Below are 21,958 nucleotides of genomic sequence, written 5' to 3' on the forward strand. Positions count from 1 at the left end.
AACACGCCTTGTATTTATTCATTTCCTACACCTCACTCCCAAAGGATCTTTGAGCATTTTTAATTTATAAATACATCGGAGGGTGATGATAAAATTAAAATCAGTCAGTACACCATTATATTATTTATGAAAAGTGAATAGGTTTCTGTTTGTGTGAAGTTGAGTTTAGGTTGCAGAAGTGATGTAACAATACATAATCTAATTACAGATCAACTATGTTGCAAGATCAACTTCGTACCAACATGTTTTATTAAACTGAACACATATACATTGTCACCTCATGTTAGTATAGTATTAATATATTAAAATAAATTTAAAACAATAAACTTCGATGTTGCAACTATGCTATCATTATTAATATTTATGAAAAGAAATACTAATAGTAAAAATAAACAAATGTATGGCAGTAGTTATATCATTAATGTTAAAGTCTATTAAAGTTACAGATATTCTTTGGTTTTTTCTGAAAACTTGACACAATGTGCAGTTGCACCACCTCCAGGAAGTCGACCGTATAATGTTCCTGCAACTCCTGGAATTCTGCAGTGTATAAGGCAAATTGTTGAGAATGAAGGACCAAAAGCTTTATTCAAGGGCCTAGTACCTAATATTATCGGTGTAGCTCCATCAAGGGCCATATATTTTTGCACTTACTCACAGTCTAAACATTTTTTCAACACATGCTTACCTCCAGACAGTCCTGTTGTACATATGTGCTCTGCATCTTGTGCAGGTAAGATGTTGTATCTATGCTACATATACACATTAATTTAATTTTTCTTCTTTATGAATATTTTTTGTCTTAATTCGTCTTCAATAAAATAATCGTGAATTAGGATAGGAAATACACATACTAAAAAAATTTCTTCAAAATTACTGTTCGAGAAAAATGAAGGAGCTTACAACATAAATTTTTAAAAAACATTACTATGTAACAATGTCGTCAAAAATTGCATGAAGTTCCAAAATTAAAATTTTTCGTCAGATAAGTGCCGTCGTCTCTGGGCCTATTTTGCGGCCCGAGGGACCTGGGAAGAAGAATCCCAGGGACGTTAGGTAGCCGCGGAGCGATGGCACTTCAGTAGCGAATCTTATTTTTCCTACCGAGGGCACACCTGACCCTCAAAAACGCCTGAGGTCGGAAATGTGTCTTTTGGTTGAAGTTGTATAAAATTCTTATTTGAAAAAATTACGTTGTAAGACTGAAATTGACAATATTTAATCTCAAACAGTTTAGTTAACTCGGAACTTTTTAGATACAGCATTAGAAAACTTAAGAAATGGTACGTTACGTCTCTAAGGCACAAAGTACAAACATCAGCGCCCGAAGAGCGCGCTTGCTGTAGATTAGTGCCTGAGTTGCGTATACTTTTTTTCTTACTGAGGGCGTAAAGTTTAGTTTTCCACCAGTGGGCACATTTTGTGCCCAGTAAATCCCTTTAGGCCCTAGGGCAGAAAATTTCTGAGGGCCTGGAGGGCCCATTATCACTTTTCTGCCTATAAAGGGCCCAAAGTGATAATAAGGGCTCAATGTGTGACCCAAGGGCGCAAAGCGGCAGTTGCATTTTGTGCCCATGGTAAGAAAATCTTTTCTACTTGTACACTCGCCTTGTAGAGATAACAATATTAAAATTTTTGAACCCAATGAAAAAAATAAAACAGACATATATTGATAATTACAATTTTCATTATAACGTCAAGCAATAAGTTTATACAGGTATAGCAATACATTTTTTTGTTGCATTTGAATTTAAAATTTTATGACCGTTATTTAGTAAAAAAAAAAAAAAATGTAAGCATGACTACTGAAAATTAAAATATCTGTACTTGCTATTAGTACAGTACGAAGAATGATTATGAAACTTTCTAAAACACATAATAGCTATAACTACACAATATTATTTATATGTATTGTGCATACAGTAAAAAATAATTACTATCGTTTGTATATGAAACCTTTAAACTAGTTTTTGTGTATAATTTCCTATTATGTTACATTCCAAGGTATTTATGTCAACTAATACGTAAGAAAAATTGACAAGTTTCTTAGATAGTTCTCGTTTTAAGCATTGTGAGTGTAAATTTTGTTTGTTACTTATTCATTACTTAAACAAAAAGTAAAACATACGTTTTTAAAAAAAAGTTGTGCGAATATTTATACAAATTGCTTAGTCTTGAGATATTTTCAGTGATTATACGCTACTTTGCAAATAAAATGAAAAGCTCTAAAAAAATTAAGTGTCACTACTACTTAACCCTTTTTAATTAAATCTTCTAATGTATCTGCGTAAACTCAATGTTTATTTGCAAAAAAATGTGTTTAATAACGGAAAATAAATTATTTGCAAGATTTTTTTATGAAACTGTTAATATGTTAATCAGTCAGGAGTTAAAAAAAATACAGTAAAAAAAATAAGGTGTGGGTCTCGAAATCCCTAGCAGAAGTGAAACTTCCAACTCATACGTTATTAAACTCGTTACAATTAAAACTAAAAAAATTATATTAAACCTTATTTTAATGGGTCTTTAAGAACCCAATATCAAAATAGTAAAAATTTTATTACTGTTACATGTTCCAGCACGTGCGTGCACGAAATACATATACTCATAAATACTACTTGTGTTACATGTGATTCGCGCATTCTAAGTACTTTCATGTTTGCAATGATATATAAATTAATACATGTACTAATTGTTGGTTATGTAATGCAGAACAAAATGAAAATTAACACCATACTTTCCTGAAAAAAGGTAATTACTATTCGTTTATTTAATATGACATCTTATATGAACAATCAATTCTTGTTGGAAACATTGCATCCGACAAATGAAAATTTTTTTCAATTGCGGCTACCATCTGATTAGGATTAAGAAAAACAATGTACATATAGCTATTTTCTACTGAATTTTTCATTGTATTTATTAGGCTAGGTTTAGAATAACTAGTCTTTATTTACTTTTTTGCGTATATCATGATCTTGCTATCATAAAAACCGTTTTCGAATTGAAACATGGTCAAAAATTAAAAAAAAAACAACCGGTTTTTGTATTTTTTTTTTCCTCTTTTTATAATATAACCTCAAATTTTGGTAGTTTGATGCGTTCTAATAAACTTCAAAATACTCTGTAGTCAGGAGAGATACTATTTCTCATGCTAAGGTACTGTTCACAGACCGAAGCATGGTTAAAGTTGAGAAGCCCTGAAAGGACCAATGCACTTGCGCTCGGTTACCCCCTCCATCGTACGGACGCATTTTCTCCGCCGAAGCCGTAGCCATGGCTATATAAGGGGGCGCTTCTGCGCAATGCGGCAGTCGGTTCCTAACCGCTGCGACGCACGGTTACCATCGGCCAGCTGGACCCACTGGCTAACGATCGGACCCTCACTCCGCGACCAGCTAAACTCGGGAGCAATTCGACTAGGGACTTAAGAAATAAACGACCACGGTCATTTACCAACACGACTTCTTCTCATTTGTCCCAGCCTCTCCGTCCTTCCTGGGAACCTCACGCATCACGCTGGCGGAAACAGCAGCCACTCAAGACCTCGATACCGAGACCCTGTTAAGGTTACTTTACTCCGGCACACCGAAGGAAGCCTCCAGAGAGCTTCACGCCGCGTCCACCGCGACGACACCATGGAAAAAGCAGCGTTCGGAGAGGCAGCGAATCCGGCGCAACACCAGGAGACGACAGGGGAAGCCAGCCATACGTCCGCGCAGTGTGGTGGTTGTTATTTTTAAATATTCTATAAGTAAATATCCATAGTAGAAATGAATAAATAAAAATAATATGTTTGTCATTATTTTTTCTTTGTTCTAAAAACAATGAAATGATCATGAATGATAGATATGTTAAAATTAAATGCTTTGTGGATCTTTTAAATATTTATAGCCCCGTTGATCTTTATCATTATCTTCATTTATAATAGGATTAATGTCTGATGCAGCAAACACGTAAGAAGGCACTTTTGCTAGTCTAGTAATTTTTTAATATATATCAAACATTACTGGGGTAAAAATTAACTAAAGGGAAATTTTACTGACTAGAATATGACTTTCGTTAAAAGTCATTATTTTTACTCTTTTGATGACGTAAATAAGTTCCATTGAAAATTAGAACAAGCTCATTGTTTACTTTAAAAAGTTTTTTTGCATAAATATATGTATGATTTCAAATCAATTATTCCCTTGTAATACTCTTTATTCTAAAATTCGTGGTAAGAGTTTTGGAGCGCTTGCCTTCCATTTAGAGGGCTTGGGCTTAAGACCCCGCTTTGTCCACTTTTCGGGGGTATCTTTTTGGTCTTTTCCATATGTCCTAATTACTATAATAGCTCATGGCCATCCCTGCAGACTCCTTCTGGATCCAGTGATGGTTTCTCCCGGTAATGTCTTGGACCTGGGGAAAAATACCTCCGGGGGTTTGTCGGTGCGCCTTATCTGGCTCGATTGGTGAGATTTCGTTAGTAGGCTATCGAAGTCCGAGCGAGAGAACAAACGAACGAACGAAGGCTTATCAGAACCAATGAGCTTTAATAAGTGCTGTGGCGAGGTTAGAACCAATGCTAGATCCTGGCTGCTCATTGGTCGGGTTGAAGGCATCATTTGTTTGTTCTTTCGTTGGTTCTCTCGCTCAGGCTTCGATAGCCCCCCTGGCAGCGGCTCTATTAGCCAATTTCCGGTTAGAAAGCAGGGAAGCTGGCAGCTCATTGTTAGGTTGGTGAGTTCGTAAGAAGTTCTTTGAGAGGGGCCAATTTCCGGACCAGCTCGCCCGTTGATCCGTTGTCGGCTCTACAAGGGGTCGGCAGCCAGGCAGAAGTATTCTCCTCTCTTTCTCTCACTCTATTTATTTTTATCACATCTCGTCAACCTGAGGTTGTATTGATGCCTCATATTCCATGCTTCGAAACTATGCGCAAGTACTGATCAGATTCTCCCTTGCTCTACAGATTAGTCACTGTCTTTCGCCACCTCCCTATTTTTCTGTTCCTCTGCCTCTTTGTCTTCTTTTCTATTTCTCGGCGCATAACTGTCTCGGTTGGTCCTCGCGAGGAGGAGGTTTTAGTTGGTAGGCGTCTGGATATGAAATTGTAACGTCTGGATTGAACTCATAAAGAGAATCAGCGACCTTCACGCAACGAAATTTTCGAATTGTGTTTGTGCAAAAAGTGACTTTGTAAAAACCTTACAAGTCTATGTGTAAATGGGTTTGAATACATAGAAACAGAATATCTTGAATATGTACGTCAAATATATATTATGTGCTCCGTATATGATAAATAGAAGTATGTACTGTACTACATCTATCTAATTGCGATTATTATTATAATATCATTCATGTATGTGTCTAACTATATGTATTTGTATACAAAAAAACCAGTAATTGAATGAAATTTTCAAAAATCTCCCACGTACTTAACGTCACGCGCGGGCCATGGTGTCAATGGCTGGAGGGTAATCGGAGCTCAATTAAAAGGCAGGCCGTGGGTTCAGACATTATCACCGTTAATTATTTCATTATTTTTTTAAATAAACAAAAACATAACCATAAACATATAAATTTTATTGATTTATTTCTATACGGATATTTACTTATGAAATATTGAAGTTTCCCAGTATCTACTGCCCGCCCTCTGTAGCAACAGTAAAGTAATACTTGATCCAAAAAATGTTTTACTTATAAATAATAGTATTTTAAATAATTTCAAAGTATTTTCAGGCGCTTAAGAGTATATTGCGAAGACCAGCAAAGCATAAGAACTATTAAATTTTTTATTTTTGAGGTCACGTGACATATATGTGGAAAGTGTGTAGAAAAAAATTATTTTTATGAGTTTTAATGATGATCTAGTAAAAAAAACAGTATCTGCAACAATTCTGTTGTATTTCAAGATATTTTGAAGTGTAATAATTTATAAAACTTGAAGGTGATGTTGCAAAATAGAGAAAAAATATGAAAAAAAGCGTTCTTAGAAAATTTTAACCATACTTTAGTCTAAAAACAGGACGTACGTATAAGGCTTTATCTTAATCTAGGTATCTTTATTGATCATAGAGTATTTTGATGTGTATGAAAATGTATCGAACTGTAAATTTCAAGGTTAGGTTACAAAAATAAGAAAAGACATGCAAAAAATCGTTGTTTTTTTTTTTTAATTTTTGACCATATTCCGTTTAGAAAACGGTTTTTATAATAGTAAGATCATGATATAAACAAAAAAGTACATAAAAAATGGTTACTTCTCACCAAGCCAAACAAATCTAAGATAACTCAAAACACGATTAAAAAATTTAAATATTTGTTGTTCGTCCAAATTAGATCGAAAAATGTTAATAATTAAGGGAATTCTTTAGTAAAAATAAAAACGTCCATAAATTTTTTCAGATTTCTTTGATAGAGCAGTCAAACGGGAGTGCTTTTTTTCATAAAAAAAACGTTTTTTGTTGTACTAGGACTCTATTTTACCTGGGGGTCTAAAATTTTGACTGAAATACTTTTTTAGTATGTTATTTTGAGAAGTACATTTAAAATAAAGATTTAGGCTGGAGCAGATTCGATCATCTTAATCGGCTATAGCCTTTATTAGAAAGTTTTATTGGTGTGTTTTGATAAATTGTGCTTTTTTCTCTTTATTGCAGGATTACTTTCTAAAGAAGATGTAGTTTTTATTCTTTTGATTCGATCATCAGCTCTACAGAAAACTAAATATTTATCTTTTTTTAACTAAATTTGCAGTCGCTTCTTCTTTCTTCGTTAATTACTTTTATCTCTATTTACCAGAAAATTCTTTTGAAGAATTTAAAGTTTTGTTTTCATCATCCTTCTTTTTTATTTAGTGGGAAATTATACGGTCCATTTGAGATTTTGAATCTCTGATAACATTTTCCTAATTATTAAATCAAATTTTGAAAAAAATTATTGTGCTTCATTTTTTAAAAAGAGTTGCCACACTTAGGCATTGATTTAATATCTGAATGCTTTACGTTAACAATACAATTTCCATGGGCTTACTTATTAACGTATCGATTTTTAGCTTACCAATAAATTGACAAAATAACAATCGTTGCGCTTAACTATACTTTAAATAACCAAAACATAGTATAGTAACGTTATATTCATTGTTTGTCACAATATTTGCCCATAAGGATTGTCTGTACCCATGGAAAGTATTACTCTATTAAGTTTTATACCATTAATTCTTAAAAAAGTATCTGTGTCAATTGATGAACAGTTTTTAAAACGAGTTGAATGGCATATCGTAGAGTTATATTTTATTCAATAAGTTCTTGTATGAAGTAATACTGTGTACATTTCCTTAGTTTAACATGAAATTAATAATAAATAACATAAAATGACAAATTTATTGAGTCTTATAATTAATATTTTTACTCTTCTATAGGCAAGTATTTCCAATGTGTAAGTTAATGTAAATGCGTGCTTGAAGTCACGCAATGTTGTGCGGTACGCTACGCTAGTCGATTTACTTTTTTTCTACGTAAAACATACGACAAAGAACCATAATTATTATCATCATCAACCTTATCTTGTAAATAAAGAAAAATTGTTATGAAATACAAAATATTTATTATTAAATATCTGATAAATTATACTTGAACACGACGCAGAGTCTCTGGCTGAGTCGGAAAAAGCCCTCAGGAGGCTAAAATTATTAAAGATAAAAAAAAAACGTTCAAGAAATTGACTCTGAGTGTTCGACAAGAACAAATACCACATTATTAATACACAAATAAACGCAACGTAAAACTACAGAAAGTTTCAGATACAACATTGCCGAATTCTGCTAAAGGACATCCATCCAATACCAAATTTAACATACTTACTGAACACGGAAATAAAACTTACCATCAGTTCAGGAATTAAGTAAATATATAGACATCTTCAAATCGACAAAAAAACTTACACGAGATAAAAAAAAAAGTGTCCACACAAACTATTTTACAATACCAGACCAAACATCATCCCCGGGTGAGAGGCTCCATACAACTACAGAGTAACTTCTTTCAATCTGAAAACATTAGCAGAAGCTAGAGTAGCTGCCTTAAAAATAGAGAGCAAACTTAGCCTGCGTCAGTAATACTGGCACAAATCTAGGCACAACTATATCTCTTCAGAACAGAAGACAAGCAACTAAACTACTTCACATGACATTACGATAAAACAGAAAGAACAGGCACACCAAAAGATAGTAAGGCACATAACGGCTAAAGATTTTGCTATACTGTAACGAGTGTGGCAAGTATTCAACTAAATTATGCATGTAATGAGTAATAACGGATGCGATGAATAAGGAAATTTCGAAATCTGAATGTAAAAGTAATCGATTCATAAGCTGACCCAAAATATTAAAAAAGAGTGGGACCCATGATAGAAGTGAAACTTCGAGTATCAAATATTAAACTCATTTTATACAGAAAATTATATGAGAAGCAATCATATGTGTTTTTGCTACGAGTTGAATAAGTAAATTTCTTTCAATAACATTAAACAAGTAAAAAAAATTTCGTATTTGAAATGGCTGAAAATCATGTTTTCATCAAACCGAATTGTACGCTTCGATTGTTTTTTCCCCTTTAGTAAACCCATGAAAATTGGTATTTTCAAATAATATTGCTTCTCCTTAGAAGTATGGTGTTTTTTCTAATTTTTTGAGGTTATTCTTTCATGAAAATACACGTTAAATTGTGATTTTTAAAGTAAAACGTATTTTTAAAAAAATGGGTCGTGGGACCAACGATAGAAGTGAAACTTCAAGTATCAAATATTGAACTCATTTTATACAGAAAATTATATGAGAACGATCATATGTGTTTTTGCTACGAGTTGAATAAGTAAATTTCTTTCAATAACATTAAACAAGTAAAAAAAAATTCGTATTTGAAATGGCTGAAAATCATGTTTTCATCAAACCGAAATGTGCGCTTCGATTGTTTTTTTCCCCTTTAGTAAACCCATAAAAATTGGTATTTTCGACTGATGTTGCTTCTCCTCAAAGATATGATGTTTTTTCGAATTTTTTGAGGTTATTTTGTCATGAGAACACTTTAAACTTCTTCGCGCACATCTGCATTAATTTTTAAAGTATACTGCAATTTTTTCGTAATTTATATTTCTAATTTCATAAAGATAGACCGCAAATACGAATTTGAAGTTATGTGATCATAAAAAATGACACCTCAATTTGTGCGTCTCAATATTTTATTTCCCCTTTAGTATACCCGTAAGAAATCGGTATTTTTGGCCTATTTTGCTTCTTCGTGAAGATATGACGATTTTTTTTATTGTATGAGGTTATGTTATTATAAAAACACTTTAAATTAATTTGTGGACATCTCTATTAATTTTCAAGGTATACTGTAATTTATTCGCAATTTATAACTCTAATTTCATAAAGATAGAGCGAAAAGACGAATTTGAGGTTATGTAATCACAACAAATAACAGCTTTATTTGTGCGTCTCGATAATTTATTTCTCCTTTAGGATACTTGTAAAAAATCGGTATTTTTGGCCTATTTTGCTTCTCCGTCAATATACGACGATTTTTCTTATTTTATGAGGTTATATTGTTGTAAAAACATTTTAAGTTAATTTGTGGACATTTCTACTAATTTTCAAGGTACACTGTAATTTATTCGCAATTTGTAACTCCAATTTAATAAAGACAGAGCGAAAATACGAATTTGAGGTTATGTAATCACAACAAATAACACCTCTATTTGTGCGTCTCGATATTTTATTTCCCCTTTAGGATGCTTGTAAAAAATCGGTATTTTTGGCCTATTTTGCTTCTCCGTCGAGATATGACGATTTTTCTTATTTTATGAGGTTATATTGTTGTAAAAACATTTTAAGTTAATTTGTGGACATCTCTTTTAATTTTGAAGGTATTCTATAATTTTTTCGCAATTTATAACTCATATGTCAGAAAAGCACAACTAAAATACGAATTTAAGGTTATTTAATAACAAAGAATACCTCATCACACACACACGCACGTACACACACACACACACACACACACACACACTCACATATACGTAAAAACTTGAGCATGTAGTAGCAAGGAGAGCGAGGCAGAGAGAAAGGCCGTCCCACTCTACGCGTATATGCACTGCTCTGGTGGCAAGGGGGACGAAGCAGAGAGAGAGAGAGGGGCTGGAGTTGGAGTAGTAGGGATGCCTGTTAGTATAGCATGTGGAGGCAAAGGAGACGCGACAGAGAGAGAGCGGCTGGAGTGGTAGGGATGCACTGCTAGTATAGCATGTGGAGGCAAGGGGGACGCGGAGAGAGAGAGAGAGAGTGGCTGGAGTGGTGGGGGGCTCAGAAATTTCGTGTCGCTCGAAAAAATTCACAACGTGCCATAAAAAGTTTCACTTCAAAAATGCATAGTTAAAAGTTTGCAATTTTTTGTGAGTATTTTTTATGCTATTTAGAATATACTTTTACTGTTTAAATAATATCTATCAAAAAACTTATGTGTGTTGAACGTCTCAAAGATACAGTCACTAGCATGTTATTCATCCTTCTTGAAAAATACGATACTACAGGATGTTTTTAATGTAAAAACATTTTATTCGAGATTTAGGCTTTCTGCTTGGTCATTAAACATTTTCAAAGCGTAATGCTTTTTTCGTCATGCCTGTATAGACAAACTTATACCGTTTTCTCCCTCTGTCTTTCTCTCTACTAAGGAGCGCTGAGCTTACGATGCTACCAGTCAAAATATATAGATATACTATGTCATATTTGTCTACAAGCAACTAATTATTTATTTGTACACGTGCGCGCACAAACACACACACACACACACACATGCTGTGCATGGCTGCTGGCCAAGTTGAAACTGGGAAGCATAGTATATATATACATCAGTGCAGATTAAAAGTAGCTAACTGAAGGACGATAGAGAGAGAGAGAGAGAGAGAGAGAGAGAGAGTTTTATTCACTGAGTCTTTTTTTTGACTCGTGAAAGTCTTAAATATACGAATAAAAAGTCTAGGGGGGTAAATTTTACGCCATTAAATATAGACTTATTAAATAACGAGTTTCGTGAAATAAACAATTTTGTCTTAAACTCCGAAAGTAATTTCTTGCTCAAGATTAACTCTAAAAGAAACCAAACTCATATCACTTTTTGTATGAAATAAGCTTTTATTTTACAAAAGAAGAAATATACAGAAAAATAATAATCTAAGAAAAATTCGCAAGAAGAAACATGGTTATTATTCTGGTTTGAAATAAATGCAAGAACTAAAAATATTAAACAAACGAAAAGTTCAGTACGATACGACGATTGATCACTTCGTTCGTACATGGAATCAATCGCGACTTGAAGAAAAGAGTGCCTTGAAGCTTTGGACTATATTTTAAAGTGGATTGACACTTTTACGAAGCTCCACTGACAAGGGAACTTTTCTGCTGAGCTGCTTTTGAGGACACGTTTTCAGTGTCAAGGAACAACAAAATAGCAACAGTGAAAATTGTTGCTAAACCAGACTTAAGCAGCGAAGAAAGGACCGCTACGTGGAGGCGCCTTACTGCTGCAAAGGTCGAAAAGCTAGAAAGCGAGCTCGTGGCTCTCACCGGGCCCATGAACGACGAAGGCATTAAAAAAAGAATTACACGTAGAGGGGGCCCTCGAACACTTGTGCAAAAGAGTCAATTATGCTTCAGGTGAGCGTGCGAGTGTCCCCACCCTCCCAGCAGTCCGTTTCAACGGCAAATCAAGGGCCAGCAGCCAGTGTGCAGAAAAGCTCCCCTAACACATCACACTTAAGTGAAGATATCGGCTGCCTAGGCGCAATGCGTTAACAAAAAAATTACAATAATACGTGACAGAAAAGCCTATTGTTGAGTAGAAATTCTTTCTGGGCTATTTAGTGTATCTAAAGATCGTCATACTTCCAAAAACAAACATATATATATATATATATATATATATATATATGTATATATACATGTATTTGTTTTTATGGATAAAAACAAAAAGGGAACAATTCTGAATTTGCAAAAAAAAGTAAGAAAGTCAAACATTATCTCATAATTACTTTAAAAAACAATAAACTTCTTTTATCCAAGTAATCTATTATTTCTAATTGTTTATTTATTAAATACTAGAATAGTTATTAAAACCACGCTCAAGTAACGTACATACACTCATTTCAACGATAACTGCACCACTTTCCTGCACAATATGGCTTCCTTAAAAGTACATTTATGTTAACACATTATCTTACATTGATTTCCATAAAAGTCTCACTTCGTACTTAGGTACCCAAGCACCCACGATCCACTAGTTTTTAACACGCTTTTTTGCTTCGTTTCCGTATTTTAAATATAAGTATTCAGCCAACCGTACTTCATAGCCTAGATATTTTGACGAATTAAAAAAAAAATTCTGTTATTGTGACCGTCACCAGCAAAGCTAGGCTTTTGCTTTTTTAAATTTCCCACGTAAAAGTTAAATTTGTAGAGCTCTGAAATTTAGATCATTATCTTAAGTGAAACGCTGGGTATGATCCTGTTAAAACAGAGTGTTTTTGCATCCTATGTTTGTCTGCATACTGGAATACATTGTGTTTTGCGGGTTGTTCTTACGTGGGTGCTTCTATACTGCTCTGGCACCAAATTAAAGTTTGAGGGGTAAGAGAACGACGTGTTCACCTCAATCGATCTAAAATATGAATCTTTGGGATGTGGAGTACATCAGTATGAAAAAAGGGTGACTCAACGGCACATTGTGTCATCAATGTACCAGAAAAAAACATGTGCTTTGACGGTTAGTGGTTAGAGAAACGATATTTTTTATGATTAATTAAGTGTTGTAAGCAGTTAAGCTACTTGTAAGTACATGTTAAATTTTTTTTTGCTCAATTACAGATGAAACTGTTCTTATGGTTCATGCTTATAGTATTCGAAGTTAACATAGCTAGATTTTTTAAATTTCTTTATGAAAACTGTAAACGTTTCGAATTACTATTGCCCCAATATTCCTAATATTTCACTTAATAGAATAATTCCAAGGTAAAGCAAGTCTAGATATAGAAATTAGGCCCCAAAAAACCTGTCTAACATAATTCCTTGACCAAGAAAATAGTGTTTTTGAAAAGTGTTCTTTTTTTTTTAAATTGCGATTTTTCGAAAAGTTGTTATCGTTCTTTGCTTAAAAAAAAAAAAAAAAAAAAAAAAAAAAAAAAAAAAAAAAAAAAAAAAAAAAAAACTGAAAATGTAGGAATCAGTTTTTTGTTATTTCACCAAGAGTTAAATTTTTAACAACAAAAGCAAAAGTCATGAAAAAATTACAAAATGACGACTGTCGCTTTTTTTAAAAGTTAATTAGGCTATCAAAATGAAAATTACCAGACTTTAATTGCTGGATTTTTTCAAGATTCGCAACTTTTCCATTAAATTTTTTTGTGTTGGGCGTCAACTTTTTTTTCTTTATTGCAGAAAAACCATTCTTTCAACTTTTGTAAATTTTTTAAGTTAACTTATTGACTCGCCGTAAACAAACAATACTCAGTTTCTTGAATATTTTCTTCTGTATCATCGTATTTCTTGCTCTCTAACAACAATTTAGTGATGTTTTTCGTTTTTTAATTAAACTAATGATCATAATACAACCTCTTCCCATACCATTTAGCCAAACTATAATAATGGTTGTACAGGAAGCAGCTATAGACACGATTGTTTTTGGAATATTAGGGGCAATCAAAATTGCAGCAACTGTACAACTGCAACTATGATTACGATGATAGTAGGTACAATAATGGCTAATACAATTACCAAAATTATAATAGGAATAACAGTCATTAGGATAAAGGACCCCGAACAATAATATCAATAATATTTTTGGAAACAGGATAGATGGTTCTAATACAAAGCATTCAAATTCTCAAAAATCTCATCATTTCCCCCTATCACCGAGCGGGCTCCTGGGGTAGAAATAAAAGGCACAGGACAAAATAAGAGAGAAGGAGCCGACGTGGTTAGAAAAAATACGGATCAGAGGTCAATCTAGCGTGAAACTGTACAAAAAAGCTCACAAAAGGCAAAAAAATGAAAAAAGAAATCTTGTTTAGAAACTTTATTGTTTAAAACAATAATAAAAAAGTACATACAAAAGTAATAAATGTTACAAATGAACAGATAGAAGTACCCATTCCAGTAGTGGAATTAGCAGAATGTGAAGCTATACTATGGGCTGCATTCATTCCGCAAATATATTTATGCACATTATAACATTAACGCTAGCCGGCTTGCAGGGGTGCAAAATATAAGTATATGTAAACGATATAATGGTGTTTGCAAAAAAACTTGGAACAGCATGGAATAAGATTTAGAAGACTATCAAAACGACGAGCTGACACAAAACTCTCAATAAAACCAAAAAAGTGCCAATTTTTTAAAAAGGAAGTGACGCATCGTAAGCAACATCCAAATTAAAACGAACCCAGAGAAATTAAAGCCGTAAAAAATAACCATAACCAACCAATACAAGAAAAATGAAGTAATTTCTTGGACTCGTAAGTTACTATCGATACTTCATAAAAGATTACGCTAAAATTGCACAGCCACTTTCAAAATTAATTAGAAAAGCAGTTGAGTTCTTTTGAGAAGAGTCGCAAGAGCAAGCGCTTAGAAAATTAAAAGTGGCTCTGTGCAGTAAGTCAGTACTCACGGCTCCTAATATAGACGAATCTTTTATCGTAACAACTGATGCATTAGATTCGCAATGAGTGCAATTTCAAGCCAAAGTGAGATAGGAAAAGTCTATCTGTTCTAGTTCGAAACGAGATGTTTAAAAGGCAGTGAGCTCCGTCATTCAAATGTGACAAATAATTATTATTAATAGTGTTTGCGAAAGAGCCATTTCGACTCTACCTGTTTGGATGTGCTAGGTGACGACTTGCGTAAATTAATAAATTTTTATTTTTATTCTATTTTATTCTGTTATATTTCGTTCCCAATAATAAAATTTTAAGACTCTTTACAGAGTCATACTCAACGAGAGTCGTCGCCTAACAAAGCTGACTGTGTACTTTGTGGCTCTTAGAAGTGTCAAGTGACAACCGAAGCGAGCCATGAAGCTTAAACACATTAAGTTAGCAAGTACCGGCCCCATAGCAAGTAAGACGAAGAAGTTTTAACCAAAACTTCGTGCAAAGTGCATTTCTTTGCGCGGCGTTTTAGTTAGTAGCCCGCTGCCGCTCATCAAGTGCAGACGTAATAACTAATTTTATAAGATTAACTAGACGTTCCGTTTTTTTTTTTCTTTTCTGTTTTCTTTTACATGTATACTAGTAACATAAAATAAAGTGACATAAAACTAATTGAAAAAGGAATTTGAATTATTATAAAATTACAAATAATAAATAAATAAATATTAAAATAAATAATTATAAATCGACGGAAAGAGGAAGTACAGGTCATCTGAATTAATAATTAGCGAAAAGAAAGGTGATTTAATCTGGATATAATATTCAACACTCTACTTCTTCCTTCCTTTTAATTTTTCTTAAACAAACAAATAGTTGGACTATCTGCGATCTCGCAGCCTGTGTAGGAGCGTAAGACTGTAGTCCACAGTTTTTAGTTTTTGTTTTAAATCTGAAAACAAACTTAAATGACAAAAAAAGTTATTTAACAGGACGTATATTTACAGTAATTACAGACTAGAAGCCATTCACACACTTTCATACATTAAAAAAACCAAATCTAGGCTTTTCAATGTTAATGGCAGAGTTAAAAAGATATGCCGTGTGTTCCAGTAGCGCTCTCCGACAACTTACCGACAACTTAAACATGACGCAAGATATCGGAAGACATAATTAAGTTGTCGGAGAGCGTAACTGGAACACACCCCTGAACTCAATGTCTCATTTTAATAACAAACAAAGCTCCAGACGCGACTGAGCAATAACAATAGTGAACTTTTGTCACTAGGTATAAAAGACAATAGATTAGCATATATGTACAAAGTAAAACATATAAAGAAAGAAATTTAAGTTATAAGCATACCGTTCGAAACTCAAGTTATATCACAAGAAATACGACGCAAAATTTGGAAACATTATCTAAATACCCAGAATAGAAAATTTAGGGAATTTTCTAATAGTATTGAAAAATCAATCAACTCTAATTAATTAATCACGCGCACTGTGAGACACTGAAAGTGAAGGAAAAAACACAGCATTAGAAATTTTTATCAGCCAAAGCGAGTTAAGCAAGCGAAACAATGTCAAAAAACTGAAGGAGAGGTAGAGTATAAAAGAAACAGTGACAGCCGGAAAAATACCAAGCAAAGAAGATAAAATTGAAGTACATGGAGCAAACGGCAGAGAGCCAGATGGGCGAGACGAAACTCGAACAGGAATGAAGCAACAATAAAACATACTGAGTAAGAGAATTTTCGAATTTAACTGATGAGCTACGGGAGGAAATATCAGATAGAGAGTCCCAAAGTGAAGAAGAGTACACCGATAGTGAACATGTACAGTACTTTGTTCCTTACGAACATATTTAAAACCACTGAGCGAGAAAAGATGATCTAGATATGAAAATCGACATTATTCGACAACTCTATAGATAAATACTAGGTAATACTAAGTCAGACTAGATGTTAAGTGCCAAGATTTTAAACGAAAACCGTGTATTAAAATAAATGCATGGAAATATGGTGTTGCCGTGGACTGACAAAAGGTCGGACTGTTGGGAAGCACTGAACAATCACCCAATAATGCCTAAACAGCTCTTAAAAGATAAAACTGATTAAGATAGCAATGTTAACTTTACAAGGAAAGGAGATACTTTGCATTTAATGCCACAAAGAAGTAAAATATATCTTGAAAATTAAAACATTAAAATCAAAATAACGGTTTAAATAAAGACGAACATATAAGAAACATTAATGGGAACAAGAGCTTAGCAACATGCAGTCACAGAAAGAACTGTGCAGAACCAAAAAAACCTTTAAAACTAATCGATGACCTTCCAATACATGTACCAGGAAACTGTCCATTTGACTCTCTTATTTTTTCCTACAAATGACAATCATTATCACGTTAACTTCGTGGTGTAAGATTACTCATCTTAGATAATTTCAGTTTAAGATTGGCTTACTAAGTTTATTATTTTATCCTCAGTGCAAAGAGCGAGCGCTAAAGGCTCTAATAACATCAGTTGTTTTACTTCTTGCCGCATATTTTTCCAATCAAAGTCCTTAGCAATTCTATTTTATTTTTTGTTGATGCCTCTATGCTCTTCCACTGCCGATTCGTAGCATTTTTTTATTACCTTATACTTCTAATCAATTGGTGATAATGCCAGTTTTTTAGTGTAAATGTTGCTATTTTTGAGTTTCTAAGAATCTTTTTACATTGTTCCGAGAGACATGACTACTAGAATTAAGCATAGCAAAATCCTTTGTGACTCCTGTTGATTTTAATTCATTAACCATCGCAAGAGCTTTTAAAGATTAAAGACACTTTTTTATGTCTCATTGAAAAGCTATATCTTTAAAGTGTATTTTAACATACATGCGCATCACATACGTACCTATAATTTTTAACAACAATGCTTTTCCAACTTCCTTTTTTTTTTTTTTCAAGATTCGTGAATTTATGCATCCATGCTCGCAAAGCATAATAATAATTTAAGTATCAGGAATGTTCTCCGTTATTGTGCAGAAAAATAAATTGTCTACATATCTAAATGGATGATCCACCACTTTGCTCATTTTTTGAAGGGGATGGAATCGGTGTTATCCCTTGGAAACCATAGTGGTAGCTTACAGGAAAGTCTCAATCTTCATACTTTGAATTTTTTAAGAAAATTAAGGCTTTGTTTAAATAGTTGTAATATTTTTTATCATTTTCTAATTATTATACTGATGCATCCTAAGTATTCATGGGTGGTGGAGGTCTTAGCGGTAAAGGAGTGTTGGATGCAGGGAAGCCGGGCTCTACATGTATTTTCTCCTGTATGCTGTTTCTCTCGCTACACTGGCTTTCATTACTATGATCACTTATTTCTTCTTGCCTCCTCTCCTCCTCATTATGCGCCGTCTCCAATTCTTCTATACTTTCTCCTTCCCGTATGCAGCCGTATGGTTCCGTTTTTGTCCTTTCTCTGCCGATAAACTTTTTTTCATCGGTATGTTATTCCAATCTTTATACTTGCTCTGCTAATTAACGATCATAAGTCGTTTAGAATGCTTATTTAGCAGATATAAATGTATACATCCGTCCTTATTGTTTACTTTAAAAGTCTAGAAAAATTTCACAATTCTTATTTATGATGCTTTGCAGGTGTGTGCATGCTTTTCCTAAATTCTTGTGTAAATAGAATTACGCAGTCATACTTTTAATATTCTGTGTCAGATTGCAGACTTTTATTTACTTCTTATGAATCGACACACAAATTTTTTCACTTTGAATTTTGTAGTAAGTCACGAAGCTCACGCGATGTTAATTGTAAAATATGAAAGTCAAATAGACAGTTTCCTGGTACATGTATTGGTATGTCATCGATTAGTTCTGAAGGGTTTTTTGGTTCTGCACAGTTTTATATGTGACTGCGTGTTGCTAAGCTCTCGTTCCCATTAATGTTTCTGATATGTTCATCTTCATTCAAATCGTTAGCATCAATTACGATTTTAATGTTCTTATCTTCAAGATGTATTTTACTCCTTTGTGACATTGAATGCAAAATATCTCCTTTCCCTGTAAACTTAACATTGTTTTCTTAATCAGTTTTATCTTTCAAGAGCTGTTTAGGCATTGTTGAGTGATTGTTCAGTGCTTCTTAACAGTCCAACCTTTTGTCGGTCCACGGCAACATCAAATTTACATGCATTTATTTTAATACACGGTTTTCCTTTAAAATCTTAGCGCTTACCATCTAGTCTGACTTTTCCCTAGTATTTATCAATAGAGTTGTCAAATAATTTTGATTTTTATGTCTAGTTCATCCTTTAGTTTAGACAAACGTACTGTAAGATTGCGACAGCGATACAACATGCCTCTTGATGACATAAGGGATTGCGTAAAATTCCTCTTTAACAAAACATTTTTTTCATTTGATCATAAGTTTTACCAGTAAACATTTGACACACCCATGGGTTCCCCTGTGTCCCCTTTGTTTGCTGATATGGTCATGAAAGACCTTGAGGTCAACTGCTTGGACGCTTGAAGTGTAAATTCAATATTTAACCTCTTTCTTACTTCAGATATTTAGATGATACTATAATGTGTTTAAAATCTAATCAAATGGATACAGTCGTTCAAGTTTTCAATAATTATAATCAGTTTTCAAATTTTACACATAAACTCTCTGAAAATAATAATGTTACTTTCTTAGACATAACATTAACAATAGAAAATGACAAAATCATTACAAACTGGTTGTCTCAGCCGTCAGGCTCCAGTCGTTTCTTGAGCTTCAAATCTAATCATCCAACATCCTTGAAGATAAATATGGTTTGTAAGTGAGTAGATAGAGTCATTCTCTCATCTCATCGAGAATTTCATGCATTCAACTTGAACATTGTAAAGAATCTACTGCGTAAGAATGCTTACCCTGCACAATTTTTTTAAAAATTGATAAAATCTTGATACTTAAAACTTAAAAATAATATTAACAACAATAAAAATAATAATTTACTGTCTTACTATACTTCACGACTTTATCACAATACAATAACAGTTACATTTATCAACAAAAAATATTTTTCAAATTTAATCATTTGAATAAAAATTAAAATTTTACAACTTTTTCAAAAGTATCAAGAAGTTTTATTAAATTTGTAAGGTTGGGTAAGGATTTAACACTGACTTTCGAAAACACAAGTTATGTATGCCAAATAAGTTGCAACGACTGTCATGCAGAATATGTAGCAGAGACAAAGAGAGAATAACAAGAGAAAATAAACGAACACAAAAGCGGATCTGACTCCGATTCTGTAATTACTCAGCACATGCAATTTCATAAACATAAGTTTGATGGGAAAGAAGTTAAGATTCCTGACAAAGAAGCAGCTTATAAAAAACGCACTTTTTCAGAAATGATTCATATCAACTTGACTTTCTTTTTTTTTTTTTTTTTTTGTAAAGGGAGGGAAAATGCATTAAGGCACACCGCTAGGACAGCGGTAGTGTGAAACTTGGTGAATTTTTTTTATAAGACCACCCAAACCCACTAAAACCCCCCCAATGTGCCGCGTGGCTTTTGATCTACCCCGGAACCGCATTAGCATTACTTCAGGGTGGAGCCACCAGGGAGACCATCGCGTCTCACAGCATTAACGAGCTAACTCGCCACCATTTGCTAGAAGTGCTGATGCTCTCGAGTCCTAAAAAGGACTCGGGGTCCTTAAGGACCAGCACCTTGTCTAGCGCTTCATAGTAGGCCGCCTACTTAGCCAGCACCACTATGAGCTTAATGCTTTCCCTTTCTGATAGGTAAAAAGTACCCAGCGCAGCGTGGGTCCACATTAGCCTATCTTTTAACTCAAGGCCTTTTTGCCTTATTTTGATCCTGCTTGGGCCTTATCCCTGGCCTCTTTTAGGGCTCTTCTAAATAGAGGGCAGCTCCCGCTGCCTGTTTCGTGTTTGTTTTCCGTTGTTGGGCACAGGAAGCACCGTGCTGGGCCTGGACACTCTTTCTTCTGGTGGTTTGAGCTTCCACACCGGAAGCAAAGCTTGAATCTGTTTCCGTTCTTACAGTTGCCTGAGACGTGTCCATATCCCAGGCATTTGTAACATTTTGTTACTTTAATTCTTCTTCGAATTCGGCAGCTTACAAAGCCAAATCGTAACCTGCCTTCCTTTTCTACTTGTCTGGCAGATGCTTCGTCCACCTTTATTGAAGCCAGCCTCTGTCCTGTGGCATTTGGCATTAAGAGGGCTACTTCTGGCTCCGGGCTCTGATGTCCAAAAGTCCTAGCGAAAGCCTCTTTGACCTTATCTTCCTCTACAATGGCATCCAGGTCTCGGACCTCTAATGTCACTTTTCTGTTCCTCATTTTGACAGTACCCTGTCCGGCTACTGACTTTTCAATTTGATGTGAAAATGCAGTAGCATTCTCTACACCTTTGGCCTTAATAAGTATGTCTCCTTTTTTTGTAGTGACAACACTTTGGACTGTCACGTGAGCCTTTTCGGGGTCAAAGTTCGCCTTCATCGTCTTCAGCACCGTTGCAAAGGTCTGCCCTTCAGCCATCTGCACTACTACTGTTGTTGTGGCGTTCACTTTTTTCTTTTAGCTTGTTTTGTCACTCAGGAGAATTTCTTCTTGTTTGCCACTGCCTGCTTTCTTTTTCTTTGGAGACATAGTCTGCTGGCGTTTCTTAGGGCTGTCCAATGGGCTCCTGTTTCTTTTACTTCGTTCTATTCCTTTTAGAGCAGTATTCAGGGTTTTTTTTTGTACATGCCGTCGAAAATTATCTCGCGTTTGTTCCCTCTACTGCAGGGATTTAAATGACGACTTTCAAGCGTTGGTATACACATCTTCTTCAGTAAGACAGCCTTTTCTTAGCACCTCTGCCTCTTGAAAATGCTGAAGCGCCGCTTTGAGCCCATTTTTAACAGCGTTCGCTGTGTTAAAATACTTATCGTTAATTATTTGTAGCGTCTCTGTAATGTCTTTCGTTGCTGATTGAACTTAATCAGCAACTTGCTAACACTTTACTCTGAGCATAGCGACACTTTCTTCTAAAGAGGCAAGCTCCTTCTGGGTCTGGTTGCTAAATACTGACACGTTGCTGTCCTCGGTGTCGTTAGTGCCTATACTCGACAGGCTTCCTCTTCGTCCTTTGTCTGTAAGAAAAGGCCATGGAACATTTAGCAGTCCCTGTTGGCTATGAGACACGTCTTTGTGCCCCCCCCCCTTCAGAATCCGTTGGGCCTGCGACAGTCACCTGGGCTTTCACCGAATCG

At 34.3% G+C, this 21,958-nt stretch overlaps 1 protein-coding gene across 6 annotated transcripts in view; it reads left to right on the top strand.

The window, feature by feature from the left end:
• The window catches only part of Rim2 (replication in mitochondria 2), a 430,077-nt gene that overhangs the window by 216,491 nt on the left and 191,628 nt on the right, over positions 1-21,958 (top strand). For 5 of the 6 annotated variants that reach the window (XM_089595618.1, XM_089595619.1, XM_089595614.1 and 2 more), the window contains one exon: positions 441-733. In XM_089595618.1, coding sequence (XP_089451744.1) covers positions 441-733 — 293 coding nt within the window. The remainder of the gene's footprint in view (positions 1-440; positions 734-21,958) is intronic. The other variant, XM_089595617.1, reaches the window with a different exon arrangement.

Source organism: Copidosoma floridanum, unplaced genomic scaffold (assembly GCF_036245765.1).
Source record: "Copidosoma floridanum isolate Cflo_tuat_1 unplaced genomic scaffold, Cflo_Japanese_pri ptg000026l, whole genome shotgun sequence".
Classification (NCBI taxonomy): Eukaryota; Metazoa; Arthropoda; class Insecta; order Hymenoptera; family Encyrtidae; genus Copidosoma; species Copidosoma floridanum.